Source organism: Stigmatopora nigra, chromosome 16 (genome assembly GCF_051989575.1).
Source record: "Stigmatopora nigra isolate UIUO_SnigA chromosome 16, RoL_Snig_1.1, whole genome shotgun sequence".
Taxonomy (NCBI): domain Eukaryota; kingdom Metazoa; phylum Chordata; class Actinopteri; order Syngnathiformes; family Syngnathidae; genus Stigmatopora; species Stigmatopora nigra.
The window spans coordinates 2,094,783-2,110,550 of NC_135523.1; the positions used below are offsets into that span (position 1 = coordinate 2,094,783).

Genomic DNA, 15,768 nt, shown 5'->3' on the forward strand with positions numbered 1-15,768 from the left:
TGTGCGAGAGGAGCAGTGATGATCATCTTGGAAACACCATGCACTATAAAAGCAACACAGAGAGCATTTTTTAACCAAATATGAGGCGTCTACTACATTTTAAATAACGGTTAAAATCAGAAAAGGTCCCTATAGATGTCCATGTCCTTTGTTTACCTGCCGTAGCACTTTAAATACACTTACTCAATTGAGTGCTAAAGAAAAGAGGGAAATGTCTCAGAAAAATTGAATACAAACATGCATTCGACAGTGAGTGACGTAAACCATAACGTAAACAGTTGCCAAATAGATGCTTAACAACGCAGATAACGATAGCGTCACCCCACGCAATTGTTATGACGTTAACACGTGCATCACTATCCTAACATAACACTTTTGCGGTCAAACGACGTAATTGTACACTAGTAATAGTAATAACTAGGATAGTTGAATAGCAAATAGTGGCTAACCTGTTAGCTACAAGTGTACAGCCGTGGAGGTAGTGAAGCTAAAGCTAGCAATTTGGCTATAAAACGCGGCTCGCGTGTTATATAAACAAAGCAGCAGCCCCCACAGGTTAAATGAGTCTCTAATTAAACATTTGGCATTATAAAAATGTCAGGAAAAGTGGAAAAATGGACGGTGAAACTCACTTTAATGCTTTTCTTTTTCGTAAACCAGCTGTTTTTTTTCTTGTTAATAAAATTTGAGTGTATTTCCGGAGATGGACGGCGGACGTGACGTTCCTCACGTCACTTTCTTCACCTCTTTTTGTTAAAATAGTTTACGGAATCAACGTGTTAAAGTCTCCTAAAATGAGAAAAGTAGTTTAAAAAAACATTTTATACTCACATGTTTAACTCTGGGGAATTTAAAGTAATGCTTTTCAATAATGGAGGTGAGCAGTGAGTTACCTGCAAAGAAAAAAAACAACAATAATAAAAATATCATAAAACAACCATAACCCACAAAAACAATTGAAACAGATTTTATTTTCTCATATCCACACATAATTGACCATAATTTACCATCACCAGCAAGCAGGAATGCTTATAGTAGAGCATAATTGTATTATACGGACATAAATAGCATGAATAAACGTTTTTGTTTGGAAATAAGTTATTGTTTTATCCCTAAAAATTCACTTCCTGGTCCACGCCTCTTTGCGCTGCAGATGTTGCAGAACTGCAGTCCGGGAATCTGAAAATAGTAATAGAAGATAAAAGACTGTACTCATGTTGGATAGCTAGGATATTACCCATACTTACAGTTCCTGTTGAAGGTAAACATTCCTTGTGAAACATGTGCCTGCAGTTAAAAACCACCACGCTGAAAGATTTGGCCATGTCTGAAACACATGCATATTTATTAAAAAACACGTCAGAAATAAAGTTATAGGTAGAAAGTTCCACTGTTACATACCTGAGGGTAATATCGTCATATGGCATGATTCACAAATATTCTCCTCTGCAAACAAAAGAAAAAAAAAGTCTAAATTTCAATATGTAATATATGGTCAAAAATGTCCTCCAAAAAGAAGACTAACCGTCCATCATGATTCCTCGGCTCTGGGTACGATGCATCTTTTGAAGAAGTGACAAGGAATCGGCCACAAGAATTTTCTTACAGCCTTCCCGTAGCATTATCTTTTCATTTGAAAGAAAGACAAATTATTTTTTTTACTATTTTCAAAGGATTTGGTAAACAGAAAAAAATATGGACCTGTAAATTATAGTCATGGAGAATCTTGACCAGGGAATCTCTAAGGTCAGGGATCTCCATGCCCTCCTTGATGCGATGAATCAGCAAAATAGGGTCGACGTGTGTTCCGATATTGTTGAGGAGTCCAGTGATGAATGCTGGAGAAGGAAAATATCAAAAATGGTCTATAGAGGAAGATATTTGGTTTCTTACGTGGCTTATCGATGGAGTAGGTGATGAGATCCTCCCACAATTCGGCGTCATCTTGTTCCTTGGCGAACTCGATGGCTTTGTCCACGTCTTCCAGCTCCTTCATGATCATCTGCAAAGCACGCTTGCAGTTTCCCATGCGACCTGTGGAGAACCCGGCATTAAAATACAACCAACATTAAGGTATTAAACTGAATTTAACAAAGTATTCTTACTTAGGAGGAAGACGGTCTCCTCCACAAAGTGTCTCTGCTGGCAAACTTCAAGAGCCTGCAACCCCCAAAAATTAATTATTTTGTAAAATTGTTAATTCTAGATGGGCGTCAGATGATTTGTACCTTCTCCAGCGGACAGTGTGTGCTGTCCCTCAAAAATGGCAGCAAATTGGGCCGGTCAAATTCCGCATAGAGGCCGATTTGCTTCTCATGGTACTTTTGACCTTTGTGGTGGTCTCGCTTGAATAGTTTGTGCAGGTACTGAGGAGAAAGATTAAAAAGATGGGATTTTAATAAATGGAAATGTCATCAACTTTAAAGAATAGTAAATTTACCACATGTAGGAGCTCAGGTCTATCTGCAAGTTCTTCAACCACCCTGTCAATCTGAAGAAAACAACCCCAAAAACTATTAGTGTCAGAATTGACCTTAAAGATAGATATGGGAACTCACTGATATTTTGTCTTCATTGTCCAGAAGCATGTCGACGGCTTTCTGGAACCGAGAAAATGAAATGTTTTGAAGAAAATGTGAATACGGTACAGTGGAGAGATGTGGGACAAACAAACCTCTTTGTCAAAGTCCATGAGGAGCACAATTTTATCCTCAATGGAAGAGAAGAGGTTGTGTTTGTGTATGAGTTGGTAAACGTCTTTGTGGCGGAGACGCAAGTAGATTTCTAAAGCTCGGTCGTAGCGCTGGTCATAAGTGTAGCTGGGGGAAAAAAATATTTGTACCATAAACAGGAAAAATAAAGGATTTGTTAAGACATTTCACGCCAAGTTTATTTTGAATTTGCCCGAAAATACTTTGTTCAGATGAATTAAACGTTGAGACCTGTCAATGGCAGAACGTGTTTAATTAATTATGACTCACAGTTCGGCCAAAGTAGTGAGCAAAGTGCTGTTCAAAGGGTTCTTGGTCAGGTGGTCGGTGACTGCTTGCACAATGGCCATATTGTTGTAAAGCTCTCCCGGCCATTCCCGGATCAACGTAGCGAAACCCTGAGCGGCAGTAGAACAATTTTATTTTTCTATTCGTCAATCGGCTTAAACGTTGCCCAGATTTCAAATACCTCGTAGTCTGTTTTGAGAAATTCATGCAAAATCATTTCATAGATGGCGGGACGAAGTCGTAGGTCGCCTCTGGGTAAATACTGACTGATGGCCTACAATTAATTCAGACAAGATTTGACGTTTTAGTGGTAATTTGCAAAGATTTCATTCAGTCTTACCTTTAACTGTCCGATAGTTTTGAATCGGTAGACCTCGTTTTCCCACAATTCCATGTTTTTACCCAGAATCTTTTGGCATTTCCTAAGAGAAAAATGCTTATTAAATTTGTCAAAAGAAATGGCCTGGATTTTATTGATCGAAATCAACCTGGCGGCGCTGTCGTAGTCGCCCTTTTCTACCAAGTGGTTGATGTAAGCCATCCCAATCTTCTTGACGTCATGCCTCTTGATGTTCTTGAAGCTGATTTCGGCAGCCATCAAGGCTTCCTCATACTTTTTCTTCTCCAGCAACCAGTCGATGTGGTCGTCTTGGTCGCGTTCCTTAGCGACGACGACATCTTTGGGGCTGATGATGTAGAACAGCGATTCACCCTCGGAATGTTCTGTTTGGAGAAAAAAAATGTCAGTGTCATGGATATTTACTCAGATTTGACAGTACTGTGGTCTCACCAAGTCGGTAATCACGGCATTCATTGTCCTGGTAGTTGCGCACGGTCAATGCATCTGAGGAGATTTCCTCACAAGTTTCGTGAAGAGGTTGAATGATGTCTAAGCGAGGCCGAGCCAGGAATTCTTCGTCCTGAAAACGAGCAAAGGTCAAAAATAGCAAAAGCGAGCGATATAGTTGTGGTTTTGTCATTGCCATACCATGTGCTCAGGGTTCTCCTTGACATAGAACAAGGTGACCAGCTGATCGGCTAATGGCGCTAGCCCGCTAATGTAGAATTCTGTCTCGAAGGCGGAAACTGCAAACACAAAACCTGTCAATAAAATAAAAAGTCAACACGCTATAATTTGACCCATACCTATTTCTACATAACGGCTGGGCAGGTCCCTCATATCTGTCGGGTTTCGCTCCTTGACGATACAAATCTATGAGGAAAAAATATTAAATGACACAAATGTCCCCACACAAAATGGCCGCCTCGTTCCAAACCTTAATGGATGTCCCCCATCCCACAATAAGGGTGTTGTTGTCTTTCCAACAAAGGCTGCACGGGTACATGTCCGGCCTCAAGGTGATATTGTCACGAAGGACATTGGTGATACGCTGCTTGGTGCTGATGTCGTAGATTTTGACGCCCTGACCCAAAACCAATGACTTTCAGTTTTCAACTAACATACAAATGAATATTAAACCACAAGAGGGAAGACAGACGGACCACATTGTTAGCCCAAGCGATAAGGTTGGCTCTCCATTTGACAGTGGTGATGGAACCCTCGCCTTCGTGGAGCAGAGACATCTTCCAACGATTCATCCAGTTTCGCTCGTACAGTAGGAGCTTAAAAAAGAAAAATAACAGTCAAAAGTAATGCCATGTTAACAGCAGAGGGCAGTCTAGCATCAGGCGAATGGAAGACAAAGTGTCTTTCTGAAAAATGCAGTTGTTTGAATATTTAATGAAGTCCATGGTGAGCAAAAACAAACATTCAGTATATGTAGTATATGTGTATGTAGTATATGTGTATGTATTATATGTAGTATGTGTATGTAGTATATGTAGTAAATGTGTATGTAGTACATGTATATGGAGTACATGTATATTTAGTATATGTATATGTAGTATATGTATATGTAGTATATGTAGTATATGTATATGTAGTATATGTAGTATATGTATATGTAGTATATGTGTATGTATTATATGTAGTATGTGTATGTAGTATATGTAGTGTATGTGTATGTAGTATGTGTATGTATTATATGTAGTATGTGTATGTATGTATTATATGTAGTATGTGTGTATGTAGCATATGTGTATGTATTATATGTAGTATGTGTGTATGTAGTATATGTGTATGTATTATATGTAGTATGTGTATGTAGTATATGTAGTGTATGTGTATGTATTATATGTAGTATGTGTATGTATGTATTATATGTAGTATGTGTATGTATGTATTATATGTAGTATGTGTATGTATGTATTATATGTAGTATGTGTATGTATGTATTATATGTAGTATGTGTATGTATGTATTATATGTAGTATGTGTATGTATGTATTATATGTAGTATGTGTATGTATGTATTATATGTAGTATGTGTATGTATGTATTATATGTAGTATGTGTGTATGTAGTATATGTGTATGTATTATATGTAGTATGTGTATGCAGTATGTGTGTATGTAGTATATGTGTATGTATTATATGTAGTATGTGTATGTAGTATGTATATGTAGTATGTGTATGTAGTATGTATATGTAGTATGTATATGTAGTATGTATATGTAGTATGTATATGTAGTATATTTGTATGTAGTATGTATATGTAGTATATGTGTATGTAGTATGTATATGTGTATATGTATCTCAGGAAAAAAAAATCACAAAAAAGTGAATTTGCGATTAGTGAAAAACCTTTTATAAATGATAACCATAGGCAACATCACACTTTCTATTTCCAATGTTGCTGTACTGCACGTCAGCAATCAATCAATTCTCAATTGTACTAATATCTGACTGGCCCCTGCTGTAATCCACACTGGCTAACGTGCCTTTCAATCCACATCCAAGCAGCACAAAGCTCCAACCTTTCAGCGAGACGCGCCCGTTAATAAACGCTTGGGCCCACAAAGAGACGGCGCCACAAAAGAACGGCGGAGGCAAACATCGAATTTCTCCTTGGAACGGGACGCGTCTCCCGTCGAGGCGCATTGATTTCCTTAGCGGGCACCTCGCCGAGGCCTTCGCCGAGTGCAATCGGCGGCGATTCAAAGAAAATGGCAACGCGGGCCTAACAATAAATGGGGGAAAGAAAAGTTGCTTGTTGTATAAATGTCAGTACGCTCGATCTAAAAATACCAAACGACATTATCCAATGTATACACATCACTTACTCCATAAGGTACACGATTCAGTCTTCTTAAACCCACAAATTCTTACACTCCAAAGTATTTTATTGTTGTTGTTCACGACAGGTAGATAAAGAACCGTAGTTTTAAGCGAGTACCATGAACGACAGAATAAAATGTAAATAACGCTAAATATCCTATTTGGACTTACCTTGTTACCACCAGTGACAAACTGCTTACAGTTGGACTTGGAGAATTGTGGATGTAATGCCACCACCTAACCGGACAAAATGACACTGTTAGGACCTGGGAAAGTGGAATAGAATTGATAGTATACATTATTCAAGTTAGTTTATCTGTTACTCACTTTAACTGGACAATCAAAATTCTCATGAAAGCCTTCTCTGGTGTACAGACCGAATACTTGTACCTGAAGAAAGAGCAAAAAAAGGTGACTTAGTCGACAACCCGACTTTAATTGCCGCTTTCGAGGAAAAAACAGGCTTTGATTTGTTCCACCGGGTGGTCAATTAGTGACCACCTGGAATCTAGGGGGGAAAAAAGCCTGCAGGTTTAGTTCATCTCTTGACTTTTGGACTAGCTCGTGTGTACTGTAAAAGTGCCTGATACTCATCTAAGGGGAAAATAACAGTATATCCTGATGCCATCGGAGTATCAATTAGGATTAGGTTAGATTTGTAGAGATATAAGACCCTGATGTTGCTAATGAAGATAACCATCCCATGGTAGGGAAACATGATCCTACCAAACCTGCTCAATATCACAATTCGAACTTATTAGCAAAAAGGTTGGACAGCAGATAAGCGGTGGCGATGGAAAATGGCGATGTGCCGCTTCTTTGCGTGGAAAGATGGAAGATTTCCCACCTTGCCGTCCTCGGAGCAGATGCCCACGTGCTCGCCGCTTTCGTCCAGGCTGATCTGGTTGATTTTCACCGAACTCTGATAGGGCAGAAAAAAGCATTTGCACTTACGTACATTTTGAACATTCAGTAGGCTAAGACGAAGCTGCTAAACTGGGACAATGCTAGCTAAAATTGTTTGAGATTTTCGAAGGCATGGTATTGTTAAAAAAAAAAAAAAACAAGTTATGGCTCACTTTTATTGAACAAATTGACAGATTAACAAAAAAACAAGTATCTACAGTATGCTAAGACAAAGATAATATGCTAACAAGCTGCTAATATTTGTTTAGCATTGGGAATTTTCCAATGTCCGGAGACAATACAGAAAATTAAATTAAGGCTACCCATGAATGGCTGGGAATTAAAAAATAAAATACATATGTATTTAGCTACCACAAAACTGTTATGCTAAGGCTATCACTCACAACTGGTAACTATGGGGTCTCATCTTCTATTTTGTCTTAATAATTGCAATAATTTAATAAGTTTTTCTGGTTTTAGACTGGCTATGAAGACATAGTTTTGGGTAATAGAAACTTTTAATGAACGAAATCCTTCTTTTAACATATTTTAAGATAAATATTAGATTTTAAGACAAGTGGGCTATGTTGTGGATTTGACAGTGATTCAAAGTATTAAAGTCTTGTTCATTTTTTGTAGTATATACTCACAATTTCAAACTTCTGCGTGACATTTCCTTGGATATCCAATAGAAAGACCTTTCCGAAATGTGTCCCCAAAGCAAGAAACTACATAAAAAACACACAAAAGTCATAATTCAGTCAGAGTAATACAAGATTTTGGAATAATAAAATTCAAAGTGTGTGCATAGGTGAAAAGGATTAAAAAAAAAAAAGTTAAAAAGAGTAAGGATTGGCTGAGCTTGTGAGCAAAAGTGTGAAATTGCCATTGCTCTTTATTAAGTCAGGCAGTGTGAAATGGCATTTCTTCTTCTTAAATTAAAATGCTTCAGCATAATAAATGCACCACCGTACATCTGACTTGTCTTCACCTTTTCGCCCTAAAAAAAAAAAATAAGATACGCACACAGCTATTATTTTCAAGTGTTTTTCTGGCTCTTTTTGTGCTTCAGCGGTGCGTGCGTGTCCATTGGGAAAAATAAAGTATGGGGGGGTGAAGAGAAAGTGTGGCTTTAAGTGTGTTCTTGCACCCCCGTCGTAATCCCTCCTCCTCTTGGCGGCATGTGGCCTAGCAGCATGCTTGAGTGCAGCCTATAATGAAATGCTTATATTTACAGGCACAACTGAGCGTGTCACATAGAGCCCGCCGCAATCTTCCCAAATAAAATAAGCAGGAAATAAAATTAATAAATAAAAGGGGTTGGAGGCTCGTGAGGCGCAGCAACTTTTAAAAGGGATTTATTGGGACGCGGGATTGTTCAAATGGAAATCCCCATTCAGATGCTTTAAAATATGAGGACACATGCGCAAGGTGCTAACGGGTAGAAAGAGGAGAATATTTGGTTGGGGCTGGCGCTACCCGGGTGTGACGACAAAGGGGTTCTATTGAATGTAGAATGTGACTTGTTTGATTGTGGGAAGATTCAGAAGTTTGGGGTTCAAGTTGGGAAAGTAAAGTAGAAGTGTAAAGCAACATTGACATAATTTTTCATTAATTTTCATCTCTAAAATTAAAAAAATAATATACTTGAGAATCTTAACCTGGCAGCCCACCATGCATATAAAGCACTGGAAAAACATTGACAAAATTTTTCATTCATTCTTAACTCTAAAATAAAATAAAAAAACATACTTGAAAATCTTAACCTGGCAGCCCACCATGCATATAAAGCACTGGAAAAACATTGACAAAATTTTTCATTCATTCTTAACTCTAAAATTAAAAAAAAAAAAACTTGAAAATCTAAACCTGGCAGTCCACCATGTATATAAAGCACTGGAGCAATATTGACATAATTTTTCATTCATTCTTAACTCTAAAATAAAAAAAAATAACATAATTGAGAATCTTAACCTGGCAACCCACCATGCATATAAAGCACTGTATGAAATTAAATACACAGTAGTAAAAAATGCAAAGTCATAGTCCTGTAAAATTGAGTAAAAAGTATAATAATTACAATAGTTGGGGAAACATGACAACCATTATTTGAGTAAAACTCTGTATGACGTACTAACTAGACAAACAAAAGCTCCTTGGAGGAGGTAATGACGCTCAAAATTGTGCTTCTGCCGTCACCATGACTTGTCAGCGTCGTCCAGAAAAGTTGAGACGGCAATGGCGTCTGGCGCATTTCCCCGGGAGAAAAGCCGGCGTGCAGGTGAGAAAAGAATGGCCCCGCCAAACAAACTTCGACAACATAAAAATCCAAAACCCCGTGTGGCGTGACCCACCGTCTACCTTGTCATGGACAGTCATACAGCTGGCTGCATCGCTTTGAAGGATTTCTGTCACGCCATTGGAAAGTCGTTCATATTTCAGCTTCGGCTCTTCCTCGCTTTCCTCCTCCTGATTGACCAAAAAACAAAGTTAGACCAACTGCAAATTAGCCAAGTTGTTCAAAATAGATGGCAAAAGTTTGAAAGTGGCTAGTTTCTCGGCAGGGGGATTCAGTTGGGCTTTTTCTCTTTTGTTACGGCGGCAAAGTCCGTGACAAATGCTCTCGCATCAAAGCGTTCCCCACCATAATACACAGGAAATAGCCTAGATATAGTAGCGTCGAGTGGATTGTTTTGGGAAAATAACACTTTCCATGCTATTGTCCGTCTCGGTGGGACATAACAGTGTTTTGAGTCGACGCACCCCACAGACTGTGGAGCTTCGCTTATAAAGCCAATTGAGAGTAATATTTGGTCTGTGACCCATCAGCCCACTACTGTTGTTGGCAGGGAAAAATAAGTTTTTTATTATTAAGAAAGCAAAAGTGTGGTTTAAGCTACTTTGGGCAAACATTTAAATGCACATTTCACTTGTCAGATTTTATTTTTTATACATTTGACATAATTTCAAGGCATTTCTGTGTATTTTATTTGCTAAGATGGTCGACTAATATCCTTAAAGACAGTTTACAATTCATATTTTGTTATTCTAAAAGTATGGAATGTTTGGTTTGTCGTTTTTTTTAAAAAAAATTTATGCCTTGTTCTCCTTTCCTACCAGTTTGATTCATAAAACTATAATTTATTTAGTCTACTCCGGGTCCTCAGGTGTCAAAGCAAACACAAAGTTACTCATACTATTGACAGATCAGAAAAACATCAGCAGAATGAATGTGTGTCTTGACATTTCTGACAAACACTCTATTGAGACCAGAAGAGTATTGTGATGTTTTATTGTACTTAAAAAATAAATAAAAATCCCATCCTTTACAGAACTGTGCACATGTTGACATCAATTGTTGATGAAAAAACAGTACACTAATCTTAACTACTCATTCATAAATAGCTTACCTCAGATTCATCGGTAAATTCTTCACTTGATTTTCTGCTCTATTATGGGACACAATAGATTTAATAATATTATTGTCATCACGTCAGAATACAAGACACTGAAATGCAGACTATTCAAATATTTTCGACACTTTAACCTCTTTATTTAACGGACCAGCATTGAGTAATATGCAAAATATGTTTAAGGTTAATATTGCAATATGGATAGACATTGTAGTTAGTTCGCTAGGTGACTAGTTATGTTAGTGACGTCCACATTAGAAGACAGTCGTTAGCATGCTAGTCTTACCTCTTCCACTTCAGCCATGATAACACTGCACCGTTCTCCGAAATAAAAACACCACGCTGGTCCTTGAAACCTATTAAAGATTTCCCAACAACATGGTTACGTTTCCGACATGACCAGAAAATATGAACGAGACCGTAATAGTGTTTGTTCCTTGTTAGCAACAGACTGCGACTTTAACTTGAATCACATGAGCGAACTACTGGAGCGGGGAATTCTGGGTATAGTAGTTCATTTAGTGAAAAGGCGCGAAAATGCCCGCCTTAGATAAAAAAAAGTGCCCATTTTGACATGCATTTTTTTCATGAAAAACAGGGCGCTGAGCAAAACGACTTGTTCATAAATAGCTCCTTGATTAAATAAACCTTACCTCAGACTGGTCGGTGAATTCTTTACTTGTTTTTCTGCCCTGTTTTGAGAAACATTTGATGTAAACATAATGTCGTCATACGTCACAAGTACAGTGCTTTGAAATGCCGACTATTTCCAAAAGTCTAAGACACTAACTCTTTTTTGACAGAACAACATTCTATCATACGTAAAATATGTTTAAGGTTAATATTACAACATGAATAGACATTTGCTAGTTTACTAGGTGATTAGTTTTATGTTAATTGCGTCAACATTGGAAGACAGTCGATAGCATGCTAGTCTTACCTTTTCCACCGCCACCATAATTACACGACGCCGTGCCTCAAAATAAAAACACCACGTTTGGCCTTGAAACCTACTAAAGATTTCCCAAAGACGTGGTTACTTCTCCGACATGACCAAAAATATTAAGGACATCGTTATAATGTTTCTTGTCAACCAGGGACTGTGACACCGACGCACAAGCAAGTAATTATGGGTGGAGGCTTCTGGGTATTGTAGTAGTTCTTTTGGTGAAACGGCGCAAAATTGGTGAATCGTCACAGCTTCGCGACACGTCTTCAATAAGGGTGAAGTATTTTTCCGGACATTAATGAAGACGATATTTATGGTCTTCTTTTGTTAGTAATGTTATATATTTATATAAATGTATGTGCTTTTAACTGAACTGTAACATTTCAGCCAGGTAATTACATTAAAAATGAACCGAGGTTGGCGTTATAGCTTATAGTGAAGTTCGTTTTCGAATGTTAGCTACTAACCTATTGTGACGTGCTAGTAGTTAGCAGCCATGTGTACAAGTAGCACTTTATCAATTAACTCGGGTAATTTGTGCTTTCCTGTACGTTTATGCTGTTATATTTTTGAACGACAGCTACTTAATTGAATTGTTTGAAGAACATGTTATTTTTCCTTGTTATCCACCGACTGCGACGACTTTAACTTGAATCATATGCTAAACCATGTAGTGGAGGATTGTGGGTATTGTCGTTCTTTTGGTGCAAAGGCGCGAAATTGGCAAATCCTTTGAAGTCGTCAATAAGGGTGAAGTATTTTTCCCGAAATTAATGTAGACGATATTTATAGTGTTCTTTTGTCATTAATGTTATATATTTATATAAATGTATGTGCTTTTAACTGAACTGTATTATTTCAGCCAGGTAATTACATTAAAAATGAACCGAGGTTGACGTTATAACTTATAGTGGAGTTAGCTTTCAAACTTTAGCTGCTTAGCCTATTGTGATGTGCTAACGGTTAGGTTTACAAGATTCACTTTATCGATTAACTTGGCTATCTTGTTTTTTTATTCCTGTATGTTTATGCTGTCTTATATTTTTAAACGACAGCTACATAATTGAATTGTATAATAAGCTTATTAATGTTTGTTGGCCACCGACTGCTAAAACTTTCTAGAAACAATTAATTAGCTTGCGGCACTCGGGTAATTTCTTCTTTTTTCGATACATTTATGCCGTTTTCTATTCTTAAACGACAATTGAATCGTATAATGTATTGAAAATGTTGAATTCCTCAACTGATGGAAAGTATGTATCCTGCTAAAACGTTAGAAAAGTCAATATTCTAGGTAATTTATTTTTGTGAATTGTTTCAAGTTATGAATTGAAAGTAATTTGTCTTTTTTAAATTGACAGGCCTCATCAAATGGTTACCCCCGGGATCCCAGGACTTGGAAAGGGGCTCATTCTGCTGTTTTGAACTACACCACGATGAAATTCTTCCTGGTTGCCAGCATGTGTCCGAATGCCAACTGTATGAGGTGCTTTCCACTTTATTGAAATTGTCTCATGCCGCCATTTTACCCCCTCCATCCCTCCTCGGGAGAATTCTCATGTACTGATACCAACAGGGGCCTTTTCTCCCCCTACCCGTCCTTACAATCTACTTAGCAATGATTTATTGATTGAGGCTTCCACCCTCAGAGAGAATTACCGATCCCTTTTTGGGAAATCAGATTTTCGCACCTTTTCGTAAGCATGGCGGAGGTCCCCGGAGACGTCGCCGCTGGCTTTTGAGTGGCAGCGAGTCCTCTGAAGTGTCACTCAGGTGCAGTGCCCGCTGTACAGCACGCCATTCTCTGTAGACTATTACATTATTTATGGCTTGATAAATGCAATGTCCAAGCCGTACTTCATAGGGTATTTTTCATAGGGGAAAAAATAAAAGCAGAAAAACAACCCATGGTCCTCATGGAAGGAGTCAGATTAGGGCATTGAAATCTTTGATGCTCCAGAATGTCAGCTCAGTCAATCGATCTGGCATATAAAAAAAGAGGGTTACAAAATAAATAAATAAAAAACAGATCCACCTTACCAATGGGAGTGGGCAACCTGTTCCGGACCCGCCGCTGCTGTACAACTCGGCTTCAAAGAGCTCCTTTTAATACACTGCTTTGATAATACTCAGCCTGTACTCACCTACCAATCATCCACCAGGGAGCGTTTTAGTAGTGGGAGAAAAGGAGGGGGTGATGGGAGGCTATCTGTTGAGCGTTTTAATGAGAGGGAAAGAAAAAATAGAGATGCTCTTAGTGGGGAAAAAAGGGAGAAAGCATATGTATCTTTATTTGAATTAAGCAGGAAAATATTGTCTCATTTTGGATTGGATTCCATAACTTTATTCATCCCGTATTTGGGAAATTTTGTTGTCACAGTAGCAAGAGGGTGAGAATAGAGACACAGAAAAAGACATTTTAGACTTAAATAGATAGGTAATAAGTAAGTTAATAAATAAATACATGAAAAAAGAAAAAATATATATACACATATACATATAGATTCACATATACATATATATATATACACATATGCATATAGACAAATATATACACATTAATACATACATATACACATATGTACATGTATATACACATATGTACCTGCATATACACATATTCATACATATACATACATACATATACACATTTGGGTTAATTATATTAGCCATTCTTCAAAATTGTCTTTCTAGTTTGCAACTGTTCTTGTGTACTATAAAACATGTATTTTGTTTGTTTAACAGTACATTCTTTTGCATCTGAAACATTGTATTTCCCCTTTAAAATGAAATAAAAACATCTACTATTGCTTAGCCATTTCACACCATTGTAATTCTAGCGATACAGCCCTTATCAGTAATTGACAATACCTTATCGATACAGCTTGTTTAGAGGTAATGATACGACACTTAGCCATATTGACAATTTGTACCCCTCCCCGACAAATCACCACCACTGTCACGCGTCCCCCCCCCCCCCCTCCGCCCTCTTTTTTTTAATGCGCTTGTCACCACACCAGGAACCCCTTTTGACGTGACACATGATAATCTAAAAATGTTAATCAATAGAAAGAGCTGAAGCCGTGGCGGCTGCTCAATATTGCCACGTCTGGTAACAATGTCACTAGTCATCACGCTTTGTGTTGTATTTGATTTGGGGAGTGCACTTAAATCAAATGCGGGCCATCAAAACACATTTTCCCTTTCGGCGCGCACTACCCCCCTCAACCCGCCGCCAGTTTCCCTCCTCCCTGGCTTTGATAGGTCCACTGGAGGGCAAAATTAATACCTAATTGAATCTTGCAGTCATCAAAATAATCAATAGCTTTTTATTATTTATTCTTCACAGTCTGTTGGCTGCTTGGAGGCTGCGAGGGGACAGCGGGGAGCAGCCCTGAAATTTCACAATGTAATTTGCAATGGGGTTTGGGTTGGGGGGGGGTGCAGGAGAGTTTGCAACACCTATAAAAATGAGAGTTTCTTTATCCGTGGAAGGTGTGTTGTGCGTCGAGGGCAAAAAAAAAAAAGAATCAAAGAAAATGGGAATCTTTTTCCCCCGCAAGCTATGATGAAAAATAGAATAAACAACATGGTGACACTTTGTGGAGAAGAGTGGCGTCCTCTCTGTGTCCATCCTTCTGTCTTTTTTTTTCTTTTCCCCTTTCCTCCTTATTTCATCATATCACGAGTATGTGGCGCTACCTCCCTAATGCTGGCATTCCTCTTCCTGACAGACTCCAAACAAGTGCCGGGAATGAGATCAGGGCTCTAATCTTCCTCCAGCCTCCCAGGGATGATGATGAGGAGGATGAGGATGATGAAGGTGGTGGGGATGATGATGATGACGAAGGTACACACATCTCTCGGCATTTAAGATAATTGAATGAAAGAATTAGCCGCTTATTAATTGACACCCTGGGAGTAATTGGAGTGGCATTAAAGAAAATGGGATAATCGGACTCTGTCATCCATTGTTTATTCATTTGGTTTAGCAGGTTTAAATTTGTTCAACCAAACAATATTTTATACAAGAAATAGTAAATAAAATATGGGCAAAGTTTGTAGATATATGATATTTAGATTGATATGTAGCCCCTTTAAAAATTATGTCTTAAAAACTATAACAAAGGTAGAAGAAAATGAAAAAAAATACATTTTTTTAGAGGCAAAATGGCTCAAAGTTAACCTGTTATTTTCTAATTATTATTTTTATATCAGATACAAATGTTGGTTTGTTTTACAAAATTAAAACTAAAACTTTTCAAAGTAATATCAAATACTGGTATTCTGAAGCTTTGGACAATTATAAGTTAAATATTATAA

The 15,768-nt window shown here is 37.9% G+C and overlaps 2 protein-coding genes across 4 annotated transcripts in view; one reads left to right on the forward strand and one right to left on the reverse strand.

The window, feature by feature from the left end:
* Nucleotides 1-951: 951 nt before the first annotated feature.
* On the reverse strand, nt 952-11,642 carry vps41 (VPS41 subunit of HOPS complex). 2 transcript variants are annotated; one of them, XM_077735526.1, is made up of 29 exons: nt 11,437-11,642; nt 11,150-11,188; nt 10,783-10,852; nt 10,494-10,532; nt 9,445-9,552; nt 7,734-7,811; nt 7,025-7,099; nt 6,505-6,567; nt 6,349-6,414; nt 4,503-4,622; nt 4,277-4,423; nt 4,146-4,212; nt 3,988-4,085; nt 3,790-3,919; nt 3,488-3,722; nt 3,340-3,421; nt 3,181-3,273; nt 2,982-3,109; nt 2,675-2,819; nt 2,559-2,600; nt 2,441-2,491; nt 2,229-2,366; nt 2,106-2,160; nt 1,894-2,034; nt 1,702-1,838; nt 1,526-1,625; nt 1,402-1,446; nt 1,248-1,327; nt 952-1,179 (listed from the first exon to the last, which is right to left on the reverse strand). In XM_077735526.1, exons 3-29 carry the CDS (start codon nt 10,798-10,800, stop codon nt 1,099-1,101), a joined length of 2,562 nt encoding a protein of 853 aa, XP_077591652.1. In that variant the 5' UTR covers nt 10,801-10,852; nt 11,150-11,188; nt 11,437-11,642; the 3' UTR covers nt 952-1,098. The 2 variants fall into 2 exon arrangements, with proteins under 2 accessions (XP_077591652.1, XP_077591651.1); XM_077735525.1 differs by lacking the exon at nt 11,150-11,188.
* Nucleotides 11,643-11,730: 88 nt separating this feature from the next.
* The window catches only part of pou6f2 (POU class 6 homeobox 2), a 53,458-nt gene continuing 49,420 nt past the window's right edge, over nt 11,731-15,768 (forward strand). For both annotated transcript variants that reach the window (XM_077735527.1, XM_077735528.1), the window contains exons 1-3: nt 11,731-11,836; nt 12,807-12,931; nt 15,180-15,295. The gene's annotated coding sequence lies outside the window, so the exon portion shown is untranslated. The remainder of the gene's footprint in view (nt 11,837-12,806; nt 12,932-15,179; nt 15,296-15,768) is intronic.

Bases quoted from the DNA above. Each gene is read 5' to 3' on its own strand.
- vps41 (XM_077735525.1), bottom strand. The intron at 2,492-2,558 runs GTGAGTTCCCAT...TGTTTTCTTCAG, and splicing joins ACAATGAAGACAAAATATCA to ATTGACAGGGTGGTTGAAGA. The intron at 1,328-1,401 runs GTATGTAACAGT...CATGTGTTTCAG, and splicing joins TATGACGATATTACCCTCAG to ACATGGCCAAATCTTTCAGC.